Source organism: Marmota marmota, unplaced genomic scaffold (genome assembly GCF_001458135.2).
Source record: "Marmota marmota marmota unplaced genomic scaffold, marMar, whole genome shotgun sequence".
Classification (NCBI taxonomy): Eukaryota; Metazoa; Chordata; class Mammalia; order Rodentia; family Sciuridae; genus Marmota; species Marmota marmota.
In genome coordinates, this window is record NW_025999977.1 from 36,923,740 (window position 1) to 36,936,913 (window position 13,174).

A 13,174-nucleotide genomic window follows, 5' to 3' on the forward strand; every position below is an offset into this window, starting at 1 on the left:
TGGAGCAGCCTCCTCTGTGAGTGACTAGGGTACCTTCCTCAGTCTCTCTCTTGCTCATCCCCTCCCTTACTCTGTATCCCTCAGCACCACTTCAGGGTGCTGAGCCTGCCACCCTGTTCTACTTCCTGCCAAGCCAGGAGCTCCTTAAAGGCAAGAACATGTATCCAACTCCCCATTCTTGAGACCCAGAACAGTAGGAACTGACCAATGTCTGTGCAAGAAGCAACAGACCCAATAAGGAAATTCAAGGAGGGAAGGGCAGTGTAGACACAGTCGCCCCTTGGTGACTGCAGGGGACTCCTTCCAGGACCACTCAACGCAACGAAATCTGCAGATATCAAGTCCCTCGTATAAAATGGTATAGTATTTTCATATAACCTACACGCACAGCACCCTGTGTGCTTTAAATCATCTCTCAATTACTTATAATTAATACGATGTAAGTGCTATGTAAGTAATTGCTCTTTATGGTTTAGGGAATAATGACAAGGAAAAGGAGTTCAGACGTGTTCAGTACAGATTGCAATTCTTTTTTGAACATTTCAGTAAAAATAATAAACCACAGTTGGTTGAATTCATGGATGAGGAACCCCACCGATATGGAGGGCTGACTGGAATATACGAGGTGCCATTTAAAATGGGTCTCACTGCATAAACGGAGCCATGCTTAAGGGTCCCCTTAAAACATGAAAATAATAAGAGCAGGCAGGAGCAGTTTTCCTTAACAGGAAACAGAATTTCTGTGTCTTCTAGATATGTTTGTATGTGCTGGGTTCACATTATTTCACAGCCCAGAAATACATGAAGATATTGGCCCCGGCAACCTTGACCTTGCTCAATCACAAGCCGCCCTTGCCCCTCCCATCTCACTTTTCATAGGTTCCAAGCAGTCACTGGTGGAGGGTGGAGTGGCTGCAGGGGCCCTGGGAAGGCTAGGCCAGGTCCTACCCGACCCCCACAAACGCTCACACCCTCTGACCCTGGTGCCACCTTTCCCACCAAGTATTTCTAAAATAAGCTGAAGAGTTTTGATAATTATATCCACAGTTTAGGATATGAGTAGGCTTTAGGGAAATGTGGCTTTTAAACTTTTTTTTTTCCCCAGAAGTTGATTTGCATTAAAATTGGATGCTTAAGCTCTCATTTGCATAACACAGGATCCATGTAATATATCTACTTACTTTGAGCTGCATCTTACTTTTAGCTTTTGGTTTTTAGAGATAAAGGGAATCTCTTGCCCAATAAGAAGTGTGTGTGAGTGTGTGCATGAGTGTGAGTGTGTGTACACGCATGTGTGTGGGGGTGGGGTGTGGGGGGGTACACATTTCCGAAAAAGGAGGCTTTGGCACACACAGGAAGGGAAAATATGGGATTCCTGAATTTAGAATGAGGGATTTCCAAAGCACAGCAGGCACAAAAGACAGAGCTGGAAAGAGAGAGAAGAGATGGGGCCCAGAAAGGACTTGCCACCACCCACCAGCCCCAGAATATAGTCTGGAATACCAGGCTATTCTGGGCTTGGTGTGTGCGTGAGTATTTGTGGAAGAAGGGGGGCTGTGGAATCAGACAAGACTACGTTTGAATCCCTCCCATAGTCCTCACTAAGTTCCCTCATTTCCAAGTATTAAAAAGGAGACAATGATCCCCTGGGAGGGAGAACAGGCCCCCAAAGACATACACACCCTAATCCCTGGAACCTGGCAGGATGTTACCTTTCATGGCAAAAGGGTCTGCACATTGGATTAAAGTGACTAATAAGTGGCCTGAAGATAGGGACTTAGGCAGGTGGGTCCTGTCTCATCACAGGAGCCCATAAAAGCAGAGAACAGTCTTAGGCTAGAAGCAGAACAGAAGTGACAGAAGTCAGAGATTTGGAGCTCAAGAGGCATTTGACCACCTCTGCCAGTTTAAAGAAGGAGGGGGCAACATGGAAGTGGCCCAGAGAGACCCCAGGCCAGCCATCTGCAAGGAAAAGGGAACCCCTGTACTACAGTGCCAAGAACTAAGTTCCACAAACAACCTGAAAGAGCTTGAATGTGGACTCTCCTTCAGAGCCTCAGAAGGAAGCACAGTCCTGCTGATGCCTTGATTTCAGCTGCGTAGACCCTGAGCAGAGGATCCATCTAAACCCACCCACCAACTTTGTGGTAATGCATTATTGGCAGTTCTAGAAAACTACCAGAGTCCCCATATCACAGGGCTGTTGTGAAGATGAGTAGGTAATGCCAGTGCCTCTGCTCCAGCAGGGTTGGCACTTTCCCTCCAGTCTGCATGGACATCTGTTAAAGGAGGCTGACATCCGCCCTGCTGGGATACTTTGTTCCTCCTACTTTCTCCTTTGGTCTCACCCTTTCTATGCTCCATGGCTCAAGGTTAAGGAAAGATCCTTATCTGGGAAGAGCACCCAAATCTGATTAAATCTCACTCCCCCCCCCCCCCNATGACTGTGTGAACTCTACGTGTGATTGGAAGCTCAGCAGCAGGTATTATGAGACCCCCTCCTCAAGCCCATCTCTAAAACTCGGACACTGTGCTACATCACCCACCGTGCCTGCCCCTCACTTCTTCGACCATTTACAGCTTCTTCCTCCTTCCCATCTTCTGCCAAGCTGCAGCATCTCACTTTGTTCCTTTTCTGGACTATTCTATGAAAGCCATGTGCCCAGGCACAATCCCACAAGGCCATCCTTCACACTGCTCTTGAACTGCTCCATGTCTAATCAAGTCACATCAGAGAGGACACTGGTTGTTGGTTATCTATAGGAAGTATGGAAAGATAAAGGGTGCCATCTTGGTATTTGTAGTCATTTGGCCACTGGTGACCATGCAATAACTCATGGTTCATATCTGTCAAGAAGCAGGGACCTGGCTACAGACTTGATTTCCCCAGATGTGGGTGAAGTGCAGCTTTGCTCACAGATTCAAGGCTGTCTTTTTGGGGCCAATAAGATTAGTCAAGTCAATGCATTCATGAAGAATAAGAGTGTCTAAGCCCATTTTGTGCCACTATAATAGAATGCCATAGACTAGGGAATTATAAAGAACAGAAATTTATTTATTATAGTTCTGGAGACTGGGAACCGATCAAGTCAGGGCCTTCTTGCTACATAATCCTTTGGTGGAAAGCAGAAGGGCAAGAGGGCACACATAAGGTAATGCAGGGGTTTGGGGTATGAACTCACCTATTTCTCACGAACCCACTGCGGTGATAACTCACTCTCAAGATAACACCATTAAAACATTTAGGAGAGCAGAACCCTTGAAATCTTCTCACCTCTTGAAAGGTCCCACTCTTCCTCTGTGTTGCTTTGGTGATTCAGTTTCTAGTACATGAATTTCGGGGGAGACATTCCAACCATAGCACAGAACTTGCTTCCAGGCCCAGTAAGCCTTTAAAACTTAAAGATTACTGTTGCACGAATGTATGTGTGGACATAGGAATCACACTCGTCAGGCAAGTCTGTCTCTTTCTGCCCACCACTGTCCTCTCTACTCCCTTGGTCCTCAGTAGTCTTAAAATTGGCCAGAAATAGAATGGTGTACACACACATACACACACACACACAATATAAGAGGCTCCATTTAAAACAAGGCCCATTGCATGAAGTGTTTCCCATGAGGAATGGTGCCCTTTGCCTTTGTTAGAAACCGAGCTAAGTTAGAACTTTGACCAGCACAGTGATCAGGGGCATATGAATAGCTGCAATTCGTTTTCCTGGGGAGAAAAAGCTGCTCATTCTCTCCCTAATCCCTGCCCATCACTCAGGGGCTCCACAGGTAGGTGTTGGTTCTGGTGAACAGAGAGGGCTCTAGGAGAGCTGGTAAAAAAAAAAAAAAAAAAAAACAGCTGATGGATTGATGAGGGGATAGAAGGAGAGAGATGGGAATGGAGGGCAGGAGGGCAACTTACTTTCAAATATTAATTTGCATCTCAAAAGAAGTAGGACCATAACAGTGCCCTGGTGAGGATGCAATAATTACACATCTCTCTGCTTGGAATGCAAGCAGATCTGGGTCTGCATGATACTCATCACTGGGGAGATGATGCAGGCCCTAACTCTAAGAAGCCCCCTTAGAGTCCCTATGCAAAGTCTTTAGCTCTACTCTCCTTCTTCATTTAAGAAATGATGTCATTGCAAGAATACAGGCCTGGGGAACAAGGCTCTAACTGTACCTGGGAGGACCCACTGCCTCGACCTCAGTCCATGAAATTCTGTTGGTACTTTTCTCATAGCCCCCTGCAGAGGACTAGCAAGACTCCCAAAAGCTTCAGCAGAACTCTGCCAACATGGGGGCCTGGCTTGCCGGCCCAGGAGGATGCATATCCTTATCATGAAGTCAGTGGTTCAGATAAGGGCAGGGCAACTACATATCCTGGCTTTTAAATAATCCACACTGTAGTGCCAATAAATCATCGCACTAATCTGGAAACTCTAAACTGCATCCCCCAGATTGCCTCTCGACTCAGGTGGGAGCACAGCAATCCATGTCAGGCTCCTAAAACTTTAGTTACAAGGATCTGGATTCCAGAAACCTAACTCATCACAGGCTGCCATCCTAAAGCAGAACTAAGACAGGCATTTTGTGAAATTGGATGAGGAAGTTAATCAGGTACAAGTGATCTCTCTGGTCATGTGTTAAAGGCTGTGGGGGCCTTGAAGTCAGTACCTGCATTAGCCAGTGGCAGATGTCGAGTGTGAGGACAAGGTGGTGTCAAGGCAAGAACGTGGACTATTTTGCAAGGGGGGGTGTACTTCAGCTTCCAGCTACTGGTGTTAGTTGTCCTAGCAGAGGTGCTGCCTTGTTGGGTAATAAGGACATCAGTAACCACTAAGCGAGGTTGCTAGGAGGACCAGTAAACGGCCCCTTGAGAAAGAACCTAACCATGCCTGGCCCAGAGGAACAGGAAGGGGCCATTTTCCTCCCTGGCTGATGTTGGTAGGACTGACATATTCTGAATTTTTACACTCACCCAGCAGACACAAGGAATTGAGGAAGAGGGAGAATGGGCCTGGAGAATAGAGGGTGCAGGGCAGCACCAGTTGAGGGTGGAGGCCAGGGGACTGTCACACTTCCCTGAAGTATCAGCCCTTGGGAGGGGGCACTGCTGCTCAGAATAGACCTAGGACTGGTGAGACAGAGGAGAGTCCTCAGCATCCAGCGAGCACTGGGATCAGACGAGGAAGGAATTTCAGGACAACATTCAAAAACAGACCCTCATAATTAAGGAGGAGATCAGGAGAGCAGAGGAAAGAGAAGAAGGACCATGCCCTGTGATGGTACTGTGCCAGGTGGGAGCCCGTGCAAGATGGTGGCAGAGGGGAGGGAGTCAGTGGATTCAGAGAGCAACACAATGCTGAGCAGAGAGAGCTCAATGGGGCTAAGCAGCTTGTGGGGTGGGGGATGGGGTTGTCCCCCCCACCAGTTGGAGGGATTTGCTTTGCAAATGAGTGGAGACATATGTCTCGTTTGAATACGGGGAAAGGAAGAGAGAAGCTAAGGCACATGCATATCTTCGGAGGAAAGCTGGCACCGTGTATGAGTTATATCTAGTAAGCGAGGCTGCCATCTCTCAATTGGGGGGGTTTAAGTGGTTTCCTTTTTGGGAAGTGAAGCAGACCCTGTTTGGAGTCCTGGGACAGGAGTTGATTGGAGCACCCACATCTGAAGGCAGACATACTGAGACTCCAATTCACACATGTACTGACACGATTCCCCACCCCATCCCTGAAGTCCCTCAGTGTACTCGCTGTAAGCTGGAGAGGTGGGTGTCAGGCAGTTGACTGAGCCACTGCTTGCTTGGTGACTCACAGAAACACCAGGCTGCATGCAGGACACATGACTCAGAAGGTGCCCCAGCCATTTGGGGCATTTGCCACCTCACTCTGTACTGAGGACCTTTATGGAGAGTCAAATTTTCAGATTTCCGGTCCACAAGTCCATGTGTCTCCTGCAGCTTGGCAGAAGATGGGAAGGAGGAAGAAGCTGTAAATGGTCGAAGAAGTGAGGGGCAGGCACGGTGGGTGATGTAGCACAGTGTCCGAGTTTTAGAGATGGGCTTGAGGAGGGGGTCTCATAATACCTGCTGCTGAGCTTCCAATCACACGTAGAGTTCACACAGTCATTCTCACAGTTCTATTTCATTTGATGGTGACGGCGGTCCTGCAGAGTATTTTTATGATCTTTGTTTGACATGTGAGAAAAAGCAGGCCTCCGCAAGCCAAAGCAGGTTTCCCAGGGACACAGCTAGTGGGTTGCTGCAGATTTGAGTCTGCAGAACCCCGAACCAATTTCTTCCTATTTCTCTCTTCCTCGCATTCCTGGGAATGAGCTGCAGCCTGCTCAGGAGAGAGCCTGGGTGGCAGGCAGAGGGGCAGGTGCAGAGGTGATGGGTCAGTTGGTGTGAAAGAACACTTGTCAGCAACTCAGTAGCCTATGCACAGAGACATGGGAGGAGGCAGGAGGGAACATGGAAGGGTGGCCAGGGACATGTGAAAGAGAGCAAGAGAGGATCAGGGTGAAAAATTTGAGGCCAGGTGCCTGCTGGGAGAGTTAGAATGCAGGGACTCTGCAGGCTAGTGGTAGAAGGGTCTGCAGATGAGAGAGGCTCAGTGGTGAGGAAACCTGGGGAGGCCTGGAGGTGTGGCCCAGGCTGCCGGAAGGCACAGGGCAAGCATTTGGCAGGAAGTTCCTTGAGTATCTGTAATCTTATTTCCTGCACTGGGACCCCCAGCCTATGGTTCCTTACCACTGGTAGACACCCCCAAGCATGGCATTTTCCTGAGTTAGCCTGTCTCCTTCACACTTAAGCTTGACTGCAAAAGCTTGGACCAGGAGAAGCTCCCACAGACCTTTCTACCAGTGAGTTACCCAATGGGTATAGTCAGAAAGGGGGTGCATTGTAGAGAATTGCAGAGTAATAATACAACTAAGTCATTCTGCTTTTTAATAGCACCATGCACTGGCAGTCCCAAACAGTGGCAGTGATAAAAATGTTCCCCTGCCCCACCCTGGTATGACATTGCTTCTGCTGATACAGAAGCCCTACTTGGATCCCGCTCCTGAGCAGTCCTAGGGTAGTAGACTAACCACCCCACCCACCACTTGGATCCCACAGCAGCAGCCAACCAGGAAGAAATGGGTGTGTGGGCAAAATCCACACACTGGGAAGCACTCCCAACAACAGCTTCGCAGCTTCTAGAATTTTCTCCAACTACTCTCAGCTCTGGGTTTGCTTAGCTTTCCTCCTCCTGGATCACCCTTCGGGTGGTAGAATTGCAGTCTCACTGTGGAAGGCATTTTCATGGACACCTTGTCCAAGGGCCTTCTGGGGACTCATTCTTCTCTGTTGCATCTCACCATGTGGTTTTCTAGCCTGTCCTGAGTCTTCTCTTGATAGACATCTGGTCCCTGACTTGGAAGATTCTCTTGTATTCTCAAATAGAAATTCCTTTCTCCTCAAACTGGATTTGAACCATCTGTGGTCACAATGGGGAGTGAGTCGAAACCATCTTCCAACTGATACCTGTATTTTCCAAAGCAACTCTCCCTACCCCAAGGCTTCCCTGTTCCAGGTAGAATCCTTCCTGCAGAGCACCCTGCCTCACCACATGGGTCACCCAGTGTGTGACCACATGCTGGCTCCTGGTCCTATATTACCTCACACTGCCCTCCAAAGTGTTACAACTGCCATCTCTATTTATGGATGTGCTTCCAGCCAATGGAGCACCCTGTCTGGCTGCACAATATTCTTAGCCACCCACAGCACCAAGGCCTGGTGCCAGGGCTCCCTAGTGCCTAGTGCCTCAAAGCCAGAGGAACCGTATTAGGAGGTAACCGGAGGGACATGGCTGTCTTGCAGAAATCTCCTTTCGTGTGTGGATGTGCAGTGGCAGCCTGGAGATTATCCCCTGCAGCCGAGTGGGGCACGTCTTCCGGAAGAAGCACCCTTACGTTTTTCCTGATGGAAATGCCAACACATACATCAAGTAGGTGCATGTTCTGGGCTCAGCACACGTGGGCAGCAGTGATGTCGCTGTGGCTAAGGATTGGCAGCTGTCCCTGGTGCCCTGTTAGGTGGCCTGTGTGCCCTGAATAGACACCAGCTGCACATCTGTCCCTTGAACTCTTCCTGAACTTCCAGTGTTAGGGCTAAGGCTTGACAGGGTCCCCATAGGGCCTGAGGGGCGTCAAATCACTGTTCAGCACCATCCTGCAGGACCCACTAGGGAGGGTCCTTGGGAAGCTGTAGGAAATGGGGCCACATAGGAGATACAGGCTGTGTGCCGGCACCAGAAGGGTCCAGGCTGGGGCACTTCCTGAGAACCTGGCCCCTAGCACAGTTATTCTCACCTCCTGCCTCGAGATAGCATGTCCACATTATAGGTATCAGGCCTCAGCCATCCACGAGCGCGTGTCCCTGCTCCCTCCTTCCTACGCCTGCTTTCCTTCCATCATTTCTCCTCTTTTGATCTTCTCTTCTTAGAAGATAATTCATGTATAGTCCTTTTTTCATCTTTTCCTCCTATTCTAGCTTCTCTCCCTTCCCTTGATCATCCACCCATCCCCTCTATTTTCCTGTCATTGGTCCATTAGGGTCAGGGGTGCTGTGGGCCCCTTTGGTGTGCCCTTCACTTGGGGTACTGTTGTCGTCCGTTCTTCCTTCCTTGGTTTTTCACACCCTGAGCACATGCACATCCTGCCAGCTGTCTCAGAGAAGGCATGGATCTGAGCAGTGGAAAAGTCAGCAATACCTTTTGTAGCAACATGGTGGGCAAGGGTAGGGTGTGAGAAAAAAATCAGCAGGCCAGGAAGCATCAGGGAAAGCAAGGGTGGGTCTGTCTTCACCTGCAGGTTTTCAAACTGCAAAGGGAAGCCAGGACATCAGGCCTGGCAAAGTCGTGTGGCCACCTGGAGTCAGGCCATCCTGGGAAGGAGGAGGCAAGATCTGGGACTCCAGACATTCATTCTGTTCCTTACTGTGCCCTGGCCAGAGAGCAGCAGCAGCCATGCCACTGAGCCCTCCAGTGTTAGGGAAATGTGGTCCAGTGTCTGCAGAGCAGCTTCCAGATAGCTAGGCCAGTGGGAGGGACCAGCAGAGCACTGTTACCTGCCTCCAGTGCCCCGAGAACTGGCTTGTATATGCATCATGTCATTTCAGGTCACAGCTCAGAAGGGCTTACAACACTCCTTTATCAAATGCCTCTGCTCCAAAATAGAACTGGAGTCTGAACGAGCATGCCCCTTCTCCCAAGTTCATGCCTCACAGGTGCTGCCACCTGCCATCTCATTGTTTCTGATCTCTTCCTGTCTACTCTGGGGCTCTTTATGGGATCCCTGTATCTCTAAGTCCTAAATGGTAACATCTTCAGTGTCTCACTGCCCTTCTCCCTGTGTTCCTTTTCTGTGACCTTTGGGGTCTGAACATGACCTGATCCCTTGTCCCTGCATGTACTCATTGCTTGGCCTTTGTGCTGATGTCCCCTGGAGAGCTGGGACCTCAGCATGTCCCCTATGGTAAAGGGGAAAACCCTGGAACAAGAGCCTAAGAACCAAGGCTGGCCAGGAGCAAGATGCTCAATACAGGACCTGCCTTTGAGCTTGGAGTTACTAGCAACAAATGAATGCCCAGTGGTTCTCCTGGCCCTTTGCTCTTTATTTTTTCTGAGTTCAGTTTCTGGTGTTATTTTTCTGATCTGGACCTTTTGGTGAAAGGTTTGTTGTTCCTGCTAAAATCTTGTGCCTTGGGGTAAAGGTGCCTTTGAAGATTGGGGAGGCTTGGCTGGGCTCAGTGTCCTGAAAGCCATAGTGCTAAGGCTCAGTCATGGTGGTCCCCACCTGTGGGATGCTGCCAGCTTTGCCCATGGGTGTGTATTTCAACTGGGTACATTATAGCTCCTCCCAGACAGCCATTCCTAACACTCCTTGTCTCCCCAGGAATACCAAACGGATAGCTGAAGTGTGGATGGATGAGTACAAACAGTACTTCTATGCTGCCCGGCCTTTCGCCCTGGAGAGGCCCTTTGGGAAGTAAGTGCTGCCACAGGACTGCCCACTCATGGGGGAGCTGAGCTGGGCCTTGCACAATGTGCTGATATTTCCAGCTCTTTACAGAAAGATAGGATGTTGGACCAGTTCCTTCAGGTCGGAGTTCCTCCTTCTACGTTTTAGTGACCCAAGATGGAGCCCATCACTGCACAGGAGGACCAAATCTGAACCAAACCAAATGACTCACACCAAATGAAATCACAGTCCACACTGTCCCTCTGGTTATCCTCACTCCTACCTTACTGAGCTTTGGCTCTCAATCTCATCATGGCTTCCAGTCTACTAGACACGCCCACCACCCCTCCTCTCTTTACCCACTTTCCTCTCCAGCTTGGATTCCACTGTTGCTTAAAGACAAATCTCTAAAGGCCTTGTCCACAGATCTTATGCCCTATGGCTCATCTAGCCATACCCTCCCCCAACCCCACACAGTTTTCTCAACTCTGGAGGAACCTGTCTCTGTACCTCTTCCTTCCCTGTGCACGAACTGCTGGACAGTACTGGGATCTACTTAGTGCTACTGACCACACTGCATAGGCATCCTTCTCAGGGAGGCCACAAGATGTCCACTGGTCCTGCTAACTTTCCCAGCCAGCAACCCCTCCATCTTCACTAAACCTCCACTCCCCTCCCCCAGTCTCCTTCTTTCTCTTGCAGCAAATGACACCTGTAAGATGAAATAGACAACACTGATTCCCCAAAACAAACAACCCATTAGCTTCAGCGCATCTACGCCATCCTTCTCGGTCTCTTTCGTCTCAAGGGACAGGTGTGTTTCCTGTGGTGGTAGGGTGCTAGGCCAGCCCTCCTCCTGCACTCCAGATGCACCATTCATACTCGTGCTCATTCATAAATCAACACTTATCAGGTTCCCACTGCCTGGATTGATCTCCTCCTGCCTCCTGGTGCAGGGCCTCTCAAACTTTAATGTGCACGCACACAGAGCTCCCGGGGATTATGTTAAAATGGAGAATGTGATTCTCCAGGTCTGCGTTTCTAATAAGCTCCCCAGTGATGCCGTGCGGCTGGTCTGAGGATCCAATTTGAGGAACAAGGTTCTAGCAGGCAAGTTTCCAAATTGTGTTCACAGTGGGGAATTTCAAATCCCCCCAGCTCCTGGGCTCCTCCCCAAGTGGGCTGATTTACTGTCTGGGGCATGGCCTGAGTTGTGGAATTCGTGGAAGACACCCCTGTCTCCACCTCATGATTGCAGTGTGCATATGGCAGGACTTGCTACCAGGAGCCTCTGCTCACCCTGACCTTGGCAGATCTGATGTAGCATTCCCAAGCACATCTACAATCACTCCACAGCTCCCACAGCTCTGCCGTCTTCGCTTTTTTGACCACCTTTTTTGGCCCTATATCCAACCTTAGTATCTTCTCCCCACCCATCGTATGTTGGCCTTCCTGCAGGGCCTGTCATAAGCCCTCTTCTTGGGACACATTCTCCCTGGCACTCACAGCCACATCTTCACTGCCCATACTCAGATCTCTGTTTCTAACCAAGACCTCTCCCCTGAGCTCCAGTCACTTATATCCAAGTTTCAACTGGGCCACTCCCTGGATGCCTCCCAGACACCTCCCACTCAACAGGTCCTAAACGTATGAAGTTCACTCCTAAACCTGCCCCACATCCCATATTCTCCATCCCCAGAGGCCTTCTTTTTGGGACCTTATTGGCCAAATCAGAAATCTGGGCATCACCCTTGTCTCTTCCCTTTGGTTCTCTGTCCCCATCACAAAGATCCCTGGGTCCTGACAATGCTGCCTCAGTCACACATTGAGCTTGTTCCATCCTGCCCTGAAGATCTGAGAGCTGGTGGGGAGGCATGGTTTGGGCTCTGTGGGAAGTTCTGGTGTAGCACTGTGAGTGAGGCCAAAAGAGGAGGGGTGTGGAAGGCAGCCATGCTTCGTGGGAGGCAGGGCCAGTTCTGCTGGCAGCCCAGGAAGGACAAGGTGCAAATGGAAATTAGGTGATTACCAGCAATGCAGATGGAGAGCAGTGGAGGATTGACCCTCCTGGGCCTCCATGATAAAGTATGATTGGCACCTGGGGTTCCACAGTCACTTCCCTCCTGTCCTCCCTGTCCCCCTAGCTCTGCCTTGCCAGGCCCATTGCAGAACCAACTGTGAGATGTTCTCCAAGTGCAAACATTGTCCTGTCATACTCTGCATAGAGCCCCTTGGTTTCAACCTGGTGCCCTTAAGATGAAGCCCAGCTCCTTGCTCTCTTCCCACTCACATCCCTCTTCACACCTGCTGACATCCCACCCCATCCACTTTCTAGTTTGTCTAGATGACGTCCATGGTTCCTTCCACATACCAGTGTCATCATTACCACCTTGGCCACCATGCACCCAACAAACACCTCTGCATTGCCCACAGCCTCCACAGACCTACCCAGTGCCACCATCCTATCCCACACTGGGTGCAATACCAGACACAGTAGGTGCCCAGTGAATATCTAATGAGCTGTCACATGCCCAGACCCCAGCACCAGTCCAGGAAGAGGATTCTCGGAGGCTGGGGCGTTGTGGAGTAGTATTTCAACTGCAGAATCCAAAAAGAAACTGTGAGGAGCAGGCCCAGAGTCCCATGGTGTGTGAATACCAACACACTGAATGTTCCAGCACCTTTATTTTTAAGGAAAAGTCAAAACAGCCCCAAATTCCATTTTCAAGTGGAAGCTCAAGTCCTCAACACCACTGCTACCTGGTCATAAGATATGCTTTAGTGTCCCTAGCCCTGGCCTGAGCTGTAGAAGTCTCTGCGTAGTTCATTTCCCCAGCACCTTCCAGAGACATGTGGGTGCAGCACATGTGCACTGCTTGTGACTTAGGCTCCCAAGCCTGGGCCACTGTGGCCAGTTCTGTCTCTGACGGTTGTGTTTTGTCTTTGTCCCCATCACCCCAGCATTGAGAGCAGAGTGGACCTGAGGAGGAACCTGCACTGTCAGAGCTTCAAGTGGTACCTGGAGAATGTCTACCCGGAACTCAGGTACCCCTACCCACTAGAGCCTGGGCTGGCAAGGAGGAGAGACCCTCAGCTGGCTTCACCTGGAGGAGACAGACTGGGGCCAACTGAATGAGGAATTTTAAGCCTAGGGAAGACTAAGAACCAGGGCTAG

General features: G+C 49.9%; 1 protein-coding gene across 2 annotated transcripts in view; it reads left to right on the plus strand.

The window, feature by feature from the left end:
• Nucleotides 1-13,174, plus strand: part of Galnt14 (polypeptide N-acetylgalactosaminyltransferase 14) — a 202,449-nt gene that overhangs the window by 177,409 nt on the left and 11,866 nt on the right. For both annotated transcript variants that reach the window (XM_015479484.2, XM_048804587.1), the window contains exons 10-12: nucleotides 7,862-7,988; nucleotides 9,937-10,029; nucleotides 12,961-13,044. In XM_015479484.2, the coding sequence (XP_015334970.1) occupies nucleotides 7,862-7,988; nucleotides 9,937-10,029; nucleotides 12,961-13,044 (304 nt within the window). The remainder of the gene's footprint in view (nucleotides 1-7,861; nucleotides 7,989-9,936; nucleotides 10,030-12,960; nucleotides 13,045-13,174) is intronic.